Below are 13,977 nucleotides of genomic sequence, written 5' to 3'. Positions count from 1 at the left end.
TTGTGTGAAAGTGCATCTTGTTTGATTTAACATTCAATGTGAAATATAAAACTGCATCATACTCTTCTGTGGTGCCTCCAGAATTCAACGCTGTCACTACACTTGAGCTGGTTTTGAAACAGGTAGAAAAAAAATTACTGAGAATTTCCTTCAGACCACTCCCACTCAAAGGGGGTTGGCCAAACGTGTGCAGAGACTATAAGTCGGGGGATATTCAGGTTGAGCATCATCACACAGGTGTGCTTTCACATTCTCATGTGTTCACCTTCTGCTGCCTGAGGATACTGCTTCACTGGACCAGAAAAAGGAGTACACACTCGACAAGGTACGGAAATCTTCCTGGCTCTGCTCCTTCATGCAGCTCCAAGCTTTGGTTTTAGTTTTCAAATGACTCAGAATCTGTGTCTGATAGGTTAGAGAAGTATGTCTGTCAGCATTTTCCACTTCTCTGCTCATGCTGTGAGTTTTACTTCTGATGTCTTACAGCAGTGTTTCTTTGTTGTTGCAGATTGTCCTTCCAAAATGCTGGCAGAAATGGAGACGGTGAGATTTTTTGAATTACTTTTTTTTCTGTAATGGTAAATTAGGCTGATGTTAGAAGCAGAGAACAGTTGACAATACACTCTATATGTTTTCACTACTTATTCTTATTCTTCCCAACTGTCTTTTCAGATGCGAGTGTAAGCTAAGGGTAAAAGGTCAGGCGTAGTAATGTCAGCTAAGAAACAGATCTGTTATCTGAAAATTATGTGCAGCTGAATGCGCAAACACTTGCATAAATTTGCCAGTCAAACTAAAATACACATGGTTGCAGTGTTGTAACCTCGCAAATGCTGCAACACACACACACACAAGGCTCACAACAGCATATGCCTTTGTTGTGTGTTACTGTCTTATTTCTAAAAAGAAAATTTCCTTCATTGATCATTTTGCACAAAAAAACACTGCTTTTTGACATTGTCTGAGGAGTTCATGAATTTAGAGGCACAGCTCACAAGTCTAAAGTCTAAATGACTTAAAACTTTGTTTCCTGATCTCTGAGAAAAGTTATCGAGATACATCTAAAAAAAACAACAACATGTGGTTATCATAACTAATATCATAACAACAAAGAAACAGGTGTGCATAAATAACAACACTCGAGGCAATGGCTGACACAAAAAAGGGCCTCGCATCGTGCAGTGCTGTCACTCTGCAGCATTATACAGCGAGCTCACATGCATCTGACCTCTAAAAGCTGCTGTCCTCTTCTCTGGGTTTCTTAGATGGCTTTTGTAGCTGAGAGGCTGTGCAGAGATCGTGTTGCCTGGAGTGGTGGTGGTGGAGGGGCTCCCTCTTCTTGCTCAGAAGTAGACCTGGAAGTCATCGAGGAGTACCTGCAGGAGCACTCGCAGGAGGTCCAACCTGTGCACACACCTGCATCACCTCCCACCACCTCAGGGCAACAAACGCACTCACACTCCCACTCCCTCCATGGGGTCAGGATCATAGGTAATAGAAATGATGTTCATGGATACATGTAAGGTCCATGGTGTTTGTATCTTCTATCTGATTCTATTGTTGGCCTCTGTGCACACAGAGAACAGCTGGTCAGGTCAGCATCCATACGTGTGGCACTGCGGCTCTCACACTACAAACGAAGAATACGAAGATCGAGTCCAGCCTCCAGCCTGGCTGAGTCCTCATGACAACCAGTGGGTGAGTTCAAAGACCTCAGTCTCTCAGTGCATTAAAGCTTCTTACCTCTTTCATAGCTAAATACAACGACACAGATTTCAGCTTTCTATTGATTCTTTGATAGTTGAAAAGGTTCAGTTTCTGAGCAGGTTTTTTTTTTTTTTTTGAACCACCAGGGCCATATTTCATATCCCTACGAGGCCCATGCAAACTTTGACTCAGACTCCCAGTCCAGCAGCTCCCAGTGCCAAGAATACTTGGATTCATCATCACCCTCCAGTGACAGGGAAGAGAGGAAAGATTCCCTGTCTTTCACCCCATTATCAGGTAACACCAGACACATCAACCAGAGAATCAAAACTTGTGTCATCCAAAACTTCATCTACACAACAAACCCTTGTGGGGGTTATATATTCAAATTCTAATGGGGCAAAACATCCAAGAGTTTGCTTACGCACATGCACTCGTCAACATGACCTCATAAAGGTTTTCACATCCCCTTCCTCCTTTGCAGGAAAGAGGAAGGAGCGCTTGTTCCAGTTTCTATTTGAGATGCTCCAGACGCCATCCATGCAGAGCTGCATCTGGTGGGTTCAGTACTCCGCCGGCACTTTCCAGTTCTCCTCCCAAAACAAGGAGCGCTTGGCTCAGCTGTGGGGCCGGAGAAAGGGGAACCGCAAGCCCATGACCTATCAGAAGATGGCCCGCGCACTGAGGAACTACTCCCGCACTGGAGAGATTCAGAAGGTGAAGAGAAAACTCACCTATCGGTTCGATGAGAAGACGCTGAGGGGCCTACGGGGAGACTCTTAGTGCTGTGCAGGAAGCATGAGTACTAAGACCTATGACGGCAGAAACAAATGAATACTGAGTATTTATAACACCAGCATGGGAAACATTTCAACTCTAAGGTTTCTCTCTCACAGGGTGTTGTGAGAAGAAAAGGAAATCTTGGATGCTGGCATTAAGAAATATGTAAATCTTAAAGGTTATCAGAATATCTACTTTATAAGTAGTAATCATTTTGAAAAAGCTGATTTTTTGTTGATTTTGATTATGTTAAAATTTTGTTAGAAAAGGTCATTTTATAAATGTCTTTACAAATTATAGGATTAGTTTTGCTAATATGTCTTTTCTAAGATAAAATAAATGGATCAGTAAATTGCAACAGACTATCCATCTGTCTGTCCGTCTGTCTGTTTGTCAGTGCATGTATATAAATGTGAATATAGACTTGTGGAGCTCACACACAGATGTGCTCATGAACCAATGTGAACACACCCATACACACACTCTCACCAACATAAAAATACACACCCAAAGCCAAAATTGTATGCAAAGTAAACGTGCATTGAGAAACCGCCTTTAAAAACAGACCTGTTAATCAGAAACATCTGCAGAGAGTGCACTGACGCAGGGCAGTATCACACACTCACAGTTTGTTGGAGACGGTGGCTGAAACCTTGTACCATAAAGTATCTGTGGTGAAACAGTTAGATTTTCATAGTCAAATGATGAGGCCTCTCTCATATGCTGAAAACAAATGAGATGAAAGAAAATTATGTAATATTAAACACACATGGATGTTCCTCACCTGCAGTTTTTACTTGTGAACACAATTTTGGTTCTTAATGCTTGTCAGAGAATAGTTCAACTATAACACTCAAATCATTTAAAATTTAACATTTATTTTATGAAAAAAATGTCACAAAAATCTTACAAAAATACGAGTTCAACGAGTTTTACAAATATTCAACTGATCATAAGCATTAGTAACTGCAACCAGCAGATCTGCAGTGTTCAGCATCAAAACATGCGTACAGTGGTTTGAAAATCTTACAAGCAGGAGAAATAAAATCCAGAGAGCTTGATACCTTTTCTCTGTTTTTATATCCGCTTGATCTATGTATTGATTCTTTAATATTAAAAACATCTCTTGATCTTGTAAAATGTGACGGAGAAGGCTTGACACAAGGCATCTCTAAGAGTTTGAATGTCTTTAGGGTGCCACCTTGACTCAGTGGTCTAATGTATACCCCGGGTCCAGAGGCTGTACTTCCCTCAGTTTGAGTGCAATCCTATGTGTCATATCATTCCTGACTGTCTCTTCCCAGTTTTCTATTTTATCCACCTTCCGAGAATATTTCAAATTAATTTTATAATAAAGTACAGGGTTCCAAGGCTTTTTATAACATACTGTAGTATTGGCGTACCTGTTGTGTGAAAAACATAAAATTGCTCAATCAGAGGACCTCTCCCCTAACGCCACTGAGGCACATTAATCAGAGATGGGACATGATTTCACTCCCTGATTAAATACAGATGGCCTCTCAGTGGAGTGCACGCCTGTTTTTTGTGTGCACAGAGAGGCGCAGGCATGTTTTCATATAAAAAGCATCTGTTCAAGTCTCATTTCACAGACACTGAACACAGAGAGCTGGACAGGAACACTAACTAGGCAGCAAACACAGGATTATGTTCAGAGAGGAACCTGCTCAGTCAACCCGTCCTATGACTGGTCTCATCCTCAGTGATGGCTGAATGGAGCTGGGTGGCCTACACGGTGCTTGAAGGGTTGATTGCCGTGGCTTGTTTCTTCGGTAATGTGTTGGTGGTGTGTGCTGTGTGTATTGGGATCCGGGATTCTCTTCGTGAACCGACCTTCTGCTTCCTGGTGTCCCTGGCGGTCGCTGACCTGCTTGTGGGCGTGGCTGCTGTGCCCCTGGCTGTTCTATTGGACGGCTGGGTGAGCCTGACCCCTGACCTCTGCCTACTGCTCAGCTGTGTTGTGCTTGTGCTGACTCAGGCCTCGGTGCTGTCACTGCTCGCCATCGCTGTGGACAGATACCTGCGACTTCACACTCCACTCAGGTGAGACAGAGAATCTGAAACTCTCTTCTACTCTTAGAAAAATGTGTTAGCTGATGTGCTTTCTGTTTTTAATCTGTAGATACAAAGCCTTGGCCTCACAAAGGCACACATGGATTGCTGTTTCTGTGTGCTGGGCTCTCTCCTGTCTCCTAGGATTTACTCCTCTGTTTGGCTGGAACAACTACTCCTCTCCAGTAACTCACCCCAACAACACATCCTCCTCTTCCCTCTCATCTTCTCCCACCTGCACTTTCCTCTCAGTAATCTCCCTGCCTTTTATGGTCTACTTCAACTTCATGGGATGTGTCATGGCACCCCTGCTGGTCATGACCTTCCTCTACACTCAAATCTTCTGGAGCTTGCAGGGTCGTTTGAGGGAGAGCTGTCCCCAGGCGCAGGTGTCTCTGCTCAGGGAGAGGAGGCTGGCCTGCTCTCTGGCTCTGGTTCTTATTTTGTTTGCTGTTTGCTGGATTCCTCTGCACCTGATGAACTGTCTGCTGCTGTTTCATGGTCCTCAAGCCGTCACACGTGGCACGCTGTACGCAGGTATGTTTCACAGAAGTTCCTCTCCATGTAACTATACAAATCACAACCCTCGCCAGCAGTTACCTTCAAAATGATCAGTCACATTTTCATTCCTCCAGGTATTCTCCTGTCTCATGCCAACTCAGCAGTCAACCCTGTCGTCTACGCATATCGCATCCCAAAGATCCAGCAGGCCTACAGTCAAATATGGAGGCGCTTCCTTGTATTCATAAATCGTTCCCATGGGGATAAACAAGTTTGTCGAGCAAGAACAAGCAGCCATGCCAATCACACAGAGGCGTGTGGATCAGGGAAGACAACGCCCTAACCAACACTGGAGGGATCATCTTAGAGTCGAATGTTGTAGGGGTCATGCAATCTTTTGTAGACTGGATTTTTTTTCTGCCTGTTCAATGAATTTTTGTATTCTTTTTGCACTCCACTAAATGCAGTCACATACTCCTCATCTGCAAACTTTCTCAGATTGGAACTATACCATGAACCTCCACTGGAGGGTGCTCTAGATTAACCAACTCCACAGCTGCTGTTACACACCGACTGACACACCATCACAACTGCAGTATGGGAAAAACACAGTAACTTCCAGTTTCATTCATAGATTTTTGAACAGTTCAGATGACAGTATGACTTTATTGAGATGTGCATATTTTACATACATCAGCGTAAACCATTTTTAATTGCTCTTTTAATCTGAAATCTAAAAATAAAGATGAGACTTGTCCATGAAAGAGTCCAACGCCCCTCAGTGTTTGGTGAACTCCTCGGGGAAGGCAATAGACTGTATAGTTATCACCTGAGCAGGCTGCAATCCCACCCACCAAACTATACAACCTACTACCTCACCCTGAGAGAGCCGGAGTGAAACACGCCTCTGGTCACTGGAAACACTCGTTCAAAACCTCATATACCTGCTCCAGCACAACAAACGCACAACAAAGGAAAAAAGCACAATTCTCGTCGGAGCGTATTCTGGAGATGGCTGCAAGCGTATGTTTTGATTGGACAGCATGATGCCCGTCTGGAGCCGACCGTCGGCGAGCGGCTGACTCAGCTGTCTCCTTGGGAAAGACAGTAGATTGTATAGTTATCTCATGAAGAGGTTAGACAACCCCACAACTATTCAATCTACTACCTCAGCCCCAAGGACAGCATCCACGTCCCCTCAGCATCAGAGATCCACAAAGGTAACTTTCCTGTAATGGTACAAAAAAAAAGACAGTGTTATCTTAATTTTCTGTTTTAATCTGTGAAATGCAGCCAAAATAACATTTGGTAGGACTGTCAATTTTGATGTTTATATTTACGTTTTTATGTTTGACAAATTTAGACTCTGCTAAAACCAGTGTAATCGTATTTTTCACTTTAACTCTGTGTCATATTCTTTTTTTTTTGTTGCTGGAAATGTTTCAAAATCTTGACTTATGTCTGCAAAGCCGCTCGTCTTTAACTGCCAAGATTTGGAGAAACGTTATCATTTCTTAACAAAAGGCGAGTGTGTGAGATTCTGAATATTGGCACGTCCACACCGATCGACCAAGCCTTTTTGTTTACTGTTTTGTCAGCTCTGGATGTCTTTATGAAACATGTTCTATTAAAATAATCAAAGACAAATAATTTAATGGTAAGCAGAAATTGGACGGTGAGAGCGGGAATGTGTGAAAGCCTAACAAACAACTCACTGGCTTTCTGAGACTCTGGCATGTGATCGAAAAGGGGGGGGGCAGAAAAAAGCTGCTCGGCTGTGCCAGGAATTCGTTTCCGTTTTTGCCAAAAACTGAGCTCATTCCAGTGGGCTATCCCTGTGTAGGCAGGCTGCTGCCTCTCAGACAGAGGTACACACACAGATGCCTGCAAATATGGCTTCCACCAGCTGCCTCTGATTGAATACAAGGCTGGTATTCTGCCCCCCAAAACACAACAAGGAAACACAAAATGGCGTCTCGCACATCCGCCATTTTAGGTCCGGTTAAAAGCACTTTGAGGTCTACCTTTACAAAGTTGCTTCTCCGAGCCTCCTTTCTCTGGGTTAAGAGAGAGTGTGGGCTCTGTTGTGAGTGATGGAGTCCATCTCGTGCCAAGAGCTGCGAAAAAGCCAACAGACCAAGACTGTGTACCTAATATCGAAAGTACAAAGTAAGAGAGCAACTCATACAAAACTTAGCTGACCGCAAAAAAGCCCCGTCATGACACGTGTCCATGTTTCTTTGCACTACACCAAGAAAATTCAGCACCTCTCGGACAAAGCTGAGAGTAAACTTGGCATTAAATCATAGAGTTTTTCTCTGCTCATCTTGACACAGCCAGTTCCTCAGGTCAAAGTGCCAGCAGGTCAGCGTGGCACCGGCTGAAAGGGTTAATAAGTGCCAGACTTGGGCCTCAGATAGTCAGGGTTCGAAGATACACTGCCTGCATAAATTAGCATACAGCCACAACCCCTGAGACTTGTTCCAGACCGGCCTATAGTTAGCATGCAGTAGACCCTACTAGTCTGATTACTGAGCACCAGACAGACAGACAAGGGGTGGGGGTGTGTTGGCGTGACGCCCAACTCTGCCACTGTGCCAGTGACAGATCTACAAGCTCTGCTTGGTCGCCAAGAAACGTTTACTGACTGGAGGGCAAGGGGAGCAGACTTAAAGCGATATGACACAGAGCATTGAGGGAATGGGGTCAAATTAATAAAGATTTAACAGGAAATTTCCTCCTGCTTCGGATGACAAAAAGAGAAACGTTAATTGCTGATGGGGTGTTCTGTGCCTCTCAGTTAATTGCAGAAATTGGCGTCCCACCCCCCTGCACAACTCCCAACTGTTTTGAAAACACAGCGGCTGAACGTGGTCAGCCATGTGAGCTCTATCAGGAGCTGCTGTTGCTGATTGTGGACTTTGTCCAGCCAGGCCATGGGTGCACATAGAAGGGGCACACATGTCAGATCTGGACTAAATCTTTTTTTTAACAGCTAAAAAAATGTATGAGAAGCTGCTGAGAAAAAAGAAAAAGAATACTGTACTGTGTGAAACTTATCTACCTTTCAGAGATCTGGTCTGTACACCTGTCACACAGAGCAGCAGCTGTATGTTGTAAATTCACATTGAAAGTATCCTGTACAAGCCAAAAGACCCAGACCTTGTCCTCCCTCGCCCTCTGATAACGCTGCTCTGCTGTGCACAGTCAGGATATGTTTTTCTGGAAACAATTTCCTGTTTTACTACGTTAATCTTTCTTTGGGTGAAGGCTACATGTGGGTTTTTTAGGGGTTACACAACTTCTTGCCAGCTGTACTGTAACACTGGTTATTTTATCTTTTTTGATAAGTTGTGAAACTATCAACAGAGACAGAATCTGCAAGGCCTGTGTTAGATTCTGTTTCACAGATTCCACGTGAAATATTTCCACTCAACTGCTACAACGCCAGGAGAGCGGGCCTTTCAGGAAAGTAAAAAGTAAAACCTTCAAAAATGAAATCAACTACATATTTTTTAAGTTTACAAAACTGAGTGCACTTTTCTGTAAATCACAAATTTAAAAACTTCTCATGCTGACCTGTGAAACCTGACCTTTAATGCGGCATTTCTAACAAACCAAACCCCATACGAAGAATTTTACAGAACAATGCGCACTCAGCTTCCTCCCCCAAGACTGTGAAAGGTCACGGGATTCGTCCGATTTATTCCTCAACCAACAACATAAACGAACAAATTAATCAGCAAATCCCCAAACACACACATACACACACACACAGAGCACAGTGCCAACAAAACTCCTCCGAATCGGAGCAGATTTTCACAGGAAGCAGAGGCAGGGAAATACCTATTGGATTTCCTGGTCCCTTGGTCCGCGAGACGGGATGAATGCTTGGCAGACACAACGGACGGGGCACCAGACGATTGGTACAGGTTCTAGTGTGTTTCTCTGTCTCTTTCTCTTTCTCTCTCTCTGAGCTTTGTGCCAAGAATGGGCAGTGTCTGCGTGCCAGGCAGAATTTCAATGAGGGAGGAAGGAGGTGGTGATGATGGGTAAAGAGGAGGAGCGGTGGGGGAGTTGGCAGAGGAAGTATGCCACACAATAAATGGCAGGATGGAGAATTCCCACAGTTAAAAAGATGTAAGCGGATGTCTTGTCTTACTCGTGTCCCGTCTTAATCTGGAGAAATTTTTTGCCGGGCATCTGGCAGATTTGAGAAAGTGTATGAAACCTCAGCGGAGCACCAAAGCGATTTTATCATACCTGCTGCTTTTTCATCTTCCCCACTCCCCGAGGAATGTCTGATTCCGACATTAAAGGACGAAGGACGGGCGCGCTGACTCTCTGCCGTGCCCACTTGGCAAGGTGCCCGCTCTGATGTTCTGTATATCCTCATTAAGCAGGCGCAAACACAAGGCTCATGCTCACACTTATACATGTATACAGAAGCACGCTTCCATATGCATGTACTTACACAAAACCATGGAGACACAACACAAAACAGTTGCCTGACCTCATGTGCCAGAAAGGAGCCAAATCTATCAGATCCTGATATACTTCATTTAATTAAACGCTTACCATGAACTTCTCTGTTTTGTAAGCTTGGGGCTAGATATACAGCAATGTTTGACTCACAGGCATTAGAGGTAGGTAAACCTGTAAGACAGGGTGTTTGATAATAAAGATAACATGACCCAGATAAGGCAGGAGTATAAGAGAGCCATTGTGTTGACTGTCAGTGGCCGACAGTCATTTTAGCCATAGATTCAAACACAGCAGCCAGGCTAAATAGACTAGCAGCAAAAAGATGTCAGGAGGCAAACTTATTCCTTGTATTTTTCTCTGTATAAATAGACATCACGTATGATTTTCATACCATTAAAAATATCGAATGTCGGAAAAAAATAAAACAAAATAAGGCGTTGCATTTTTTGTGCTGTTATCAAGGAAAAATGATCAAAATTTGGACCAAACATGGCTCTTAAACCGCTGAATGAGGAACATACACATCAAAGGTTTCTGTCCTCCTCTTCTTCACTCTATCCCCTCTCCTCTTTTCCACTTCTCTTTGCTTTTGCTAATGTTCTGATGAGCTGTGTGGTTGCCATGGTTTCAAATGTTTCTGATATCTCAGATGCCTGGCCTGGCATGTAACTACACGCCCACATGTTACAGCATTTCACTTATGCCACACAGAGCAGCCAGTACACAAACAAGCACATGCGCACACACAAAAACACACACACACACATGCATATACACAAACAGAGCGTGCATGCGAGAGTGCAAAGTGCTAATGTCGGGGACCGAGCAGCTGCTGCTTCCTGCATGAGAGGAGAAACTTCCTGTTGCCTCTCTGCAAACCGCGGCTGGTCAGCCAAGATATCAACCAATCAGCTCTGCTGAGGCTGTATGCAGGAAGTTAGCATGACTGCCTCTAGGAGAAAAACTCAGAAACATTATGAGGCAACACGATAAGTTCATCTGAGGATAAGAGAGGGGCGGGGAAAAGAGCTCTCCCACTCCTACCTCTCTTTCTGTCTCTGTCACCCTTGTTCTCTGTCTCGTTTTCCACAGCGTCTTCTTACTGAACATTTCTGTCTCATCTCTGACGCATGTTCGTATTCATAGTGATACTCTTTTGCTTCGATTTTGTGACTGTAATTGTCTCTGAATACCTAGGCACAGCACTGAAAGGGATCGAGGCTGATGCAGGAAATTCAGAGAAGTATACCCACAAACTGTGAGGGGCATGTTGAAAAGGGTCTACCCATATTCACTGCTTTTTAAACACGTGGCATGAAGGCGCCATCTTAACACTGACCCGTATTTGGATCAGCATAAAAATACTAACAATTCGGAGTTCAGTTAGGTTTCTAATCGAACAATCAATGTGCGGATAGATCGTATATTTCTGATTCTACTCAAATTTCTCCTCTGTATGCGAGTCGCATTAACAGATAAACAAATGATGTTCGAAATAACTCGGAGAATACGAAATGTAGTGTTTTCGTATTTCTTTTTCCATTATCCGAACAGAAACACGACGCTGTAATTTAAGTATTTAGATTTCATGAAATCGTGCTTGTTTTCTTATAGCTGAGGATGATCGACACCATCAGAAAATCGCTTCTGTTTTCTATTTTTCCTTTTCACAACCCGCTCACACGGGTAAAATGAGACGTAAGTCTGTTCTGAAAACAGAGAATTCTCTAGAACATCCAGCATCAGCTGGAATCGGTGCTTTGCTATCTTTCCTTTGCAGCGTCTGACTGAACCTCGGTTTCATTTCTGCCTCAGTTTCCTCTAAAGAGCAAAGGGACATAAGCAGAAGCCTGTGGTGCAGTGTGACAGGACAAACATTACAGTTGCCATCTTTTAACAACCTGTCACACCTTTTGATCCGGGACAGATAAAACCTACATTCTGATGCGTATAATCGAGTGAAAGAACTGACAGATCTCTGAGTTTTTACAGGGGCAGAAAGTGCAAACGTTCTATGAAGGGGACAAGAAACAAAGTAAAGATCGTCCTTGTATTAGCTGTAATAACATGCTCTGCATGATAAGGGAACCGACGAATGTCCCTCTTGCTGGGTGTGAGCGGCTTTTCAACGCAGGTCAGCAGCAAAACTTCCACTGACCTTAACACAACAACAGCCCTCTGACTCTGTTGACACTGTGAGGTCAGAAAGTAACTGTGAAGGTCTGTCCTTCCTCCTGCCAGTCCACGAAAAAGACACCTGTTCAGTACAGGACGCCAAAGACAGACAATTCAGCACCCTGTCAGATCCTGCTGGCCTAGAGCGGAGACAAGAGAGGAAGAGGGCGACAGAGACCAAGAAAAAAGAGATACTGGAAGAGGGGGAAAGAAGATGGTCAGCAGGGAGTCGAGGAGTCTCTCAAAGCTCCAGAAAAGTTTCTCCTGCTATGTCCATAGAGCCAAAATGGCGGCGAGCGGAGTGCAGCGTGGCAACCAACGACGATAGACACATTTACAGGACGAAGATCGTGATGGAGGACAGAGGAAGAGGGCGAGAGGAACTCTAGGAGAAGGAATAAAGGAGAAAAGATTTGGAAGAGGTGTGCAAGTAAAAAAGAAAAATACCTGGAGCCTTAACGTGAGCGGCGGGCTGGGCCGGAGGACTGGAGGAGAAGAGGGCCGTGATGGCGGGAAGAAGGGAAAAGAGAGGAGTAGAGCACACCCTCTGAGTGCTACACCCCCTTCCCACAATCCCCTCCTACTGGCGTGAGTGCGTCTGTCCGCATACAGGGTGACAGAGGGACGTCTGCTAACACACAGCCCTACAGAACACACACAAGCCACGATATCAAACACACTGTGCACAACAGAAGAGGAGCTCCACAACACACTCAGAACACACTCAGTACTTTCAGTTACGTTTCAGCAAAAAGCTGACAGACACGCACAGACAAACACACACACACAGGACACTTCAAAACACAAGCATTCATATTATCAATTCGCCAGTCTGGATCGCCCTCTGCTCTGCCCTGTGCCGTGTTTGCCTCGGTCTGCCTGCCCACTTTGGCACTGCTGCCAAGAGGGAAGGGGAGAAAAAGGAGGGGAGGAGGTGAGGGGGAGAGTAGAGACACAGAAATGAGGAAGGGAGGGACATGCTGTAGTGAGAGAGGCGGAACAGAGAGAGGAGGAGTCAGAGAAAAAGAGTTAAGACACAGAAAGACAAGAAAAAGGAAAGAGAAGAGGCGTTAAGTGTCGTGAGTGGACACGATGACACAGAGCAGTGTCACAGAATCATTCACATCAATCCTTCATCATCCAAAACACAACTCTTACCTTTACTTCTACTTTCATGCAACAGAGCGGCTCAGAGAGGGACAAGCGGATCTGAACACTTCTGCCATATTGTTCCATGTCACCACATGTTACAGCAGGGGTCAAAAATGCCCGAACTAGCCCGGCGGACGCACCCTGCGCTGGTCGACTTTCTTTCGCCTCAGTGAAGGCAAAAGCTCATTCAACATCTTTATTCCACCTCCTTTTTTCCTCCACGACTCCCTCTATCCTTCCATCAATTTGTCTTCTCACTTCATCAGGGGATAGTATCTGCCCTCCTTGGTGGGAGGGATTTGAGAGACTTCAGCTAAATGAATCAATGAGCGAGGCGGGTGGACATTTCAGAGAATGTCACTTTTTTCTCCCCCCACTCCGCTGGCATCCTTCCCAGGTCTCCCTCTGCTTTCTCACACCAGCAAGACAGTTGGACACCGATGCAGATCTTGGACTGAGTGAGCCGTCGCCTCTCGATGACCTCAATCATCAAGAGAGAAAACATAAATCCATCTGTTTATAAATGGCCGACCTTCTCTGCAGCCAGTCTGTGGTCCAATCACCTGCGTTTGAGCGGGTATCCCAAGCCGAGCCAACCAATCAGAGTTCACCCCTGAAATTACGTAATTTTGAATTTCAAAAATCAGGACTACTTTTTACCGTTACATGGCGAAAAATACTTTTTCTCTCAGTTCAAAACATATATCACCCACTGGAAGGCAAACATCAAAACCAGTTTTCTCCACAGCTAATGAAACACTCAGTTCCTCGCCGCAGCCGCTGTAATACCTGAGTCACTGAGTCCTCAAACTGACCAAATACACACTCACACACACATTTCTGGAGGGCTCTCCCAGTCCTCGAACACTCACCGCGGAGACAAAACAGACCACAGAAGTCCAGCTTCCCTGCTTAAACTCCACATGAGTCTGTTCTCGAAGTTAGGACAATGGACACACACACACTCACTCACACATACACACACACACACATTCATACTGTACACTAGGGCACACACACAAACACACATGTGGTGCAAACAATCCGGTTCTTCCATGGAGGCTCCGATTCAGCCAGCAGGTTGGACAGCCCCTCAACCTGACGTCA

At 44.7% G+C, this 13,977-nt stretch overlaps 3 protein-coding genes across 3 annotated transcripts in view; all 3 read left to right on the top strand.

The window, feature by feature from the left end:
* The first annotated feature begins 248 nt into the window (after positions 1-248).
* On the top strand, positions 249-2,568 carry LOC141798769 (uncharacterized). The gene is made up of 6 exons (XM_074680599.1): positions 249-325; positions 509-543; positions 1,266-1,491; positions 1,580-1,698; positions 1,854-2,004; positions 2,192-2,568. The coding sequence occupies exons 2-6, from the start codon at positions 523-525 to the stop codon at positions 2,488-2,490; spliced, it is 816 nt and encodes a 271-aa protein (XP_074536700.1). The 5' UTR covers positions 249-325; positions 509-522; the 3' UTR covers positions 2,491-2,568.
* Positions 2,569-4,135: 1,567 nt separating this feature from the next.
* Positions 4,136-5,744, top strand: LOC141798768 (adenosine receptor A1). Its single transcript, XM_074680598.1, has 3 exons — positions 4,136-4,548; positions 4,628-5,094; positions 5,193-5,744. The coding sequence occupies exons 1-3, from the start codon at positions 4,211-4,213 to the stop codon at positions 5,399-5,401; spliced, it is 1,014 nt and encodes a 337-aa protein (XP_074536699.1). The 5' UTR covers positions 4,136-4,210; the 3' UTR covers positions 5,402-5,744.
* A 7,649-nt stretch (positions 5,745-13,393) lies between these two features.
* tead3a (TEA domain family member 3 a) overlaps positions 13,394-13,977 on the top strand; it is a 28,116-nt gene continuing 27,532 nt past the window's right edge. Inside the window, exon 1 of the mRNA XM_074680665.1 lies at positions 13,394-13,447. Coding sequence (XP_074536766.1) covers positions 13,394-13,447 — 54 coding nt within the window. The remainder of the gene's footprint in view (positions 13,448-13,977) is intronic.

Source organism: Halichoeres trimaculatus, unplaced genomic scaffold, assembly GCF_033239565.1.
Source record: "Halichoeres trimaculatus isolate MK-OKI-2021-1 unplaced genomic scaffold, fHalTri1.1 fHalTri1_scaffold_11, whole genome shotgun sequence".
Taxonomy (NCBI): domain Eukaryota; kingdom Metazoa; phylum Chordata; class Actinopteri; order Labriformes; family Labridae; genus Halichoeres; species Halichoeres trimaculatus.
Note: the sequence above shows the minus strand (reverse complement) of the source record. Positions and strands in the feature narration are given on the sequence as shown.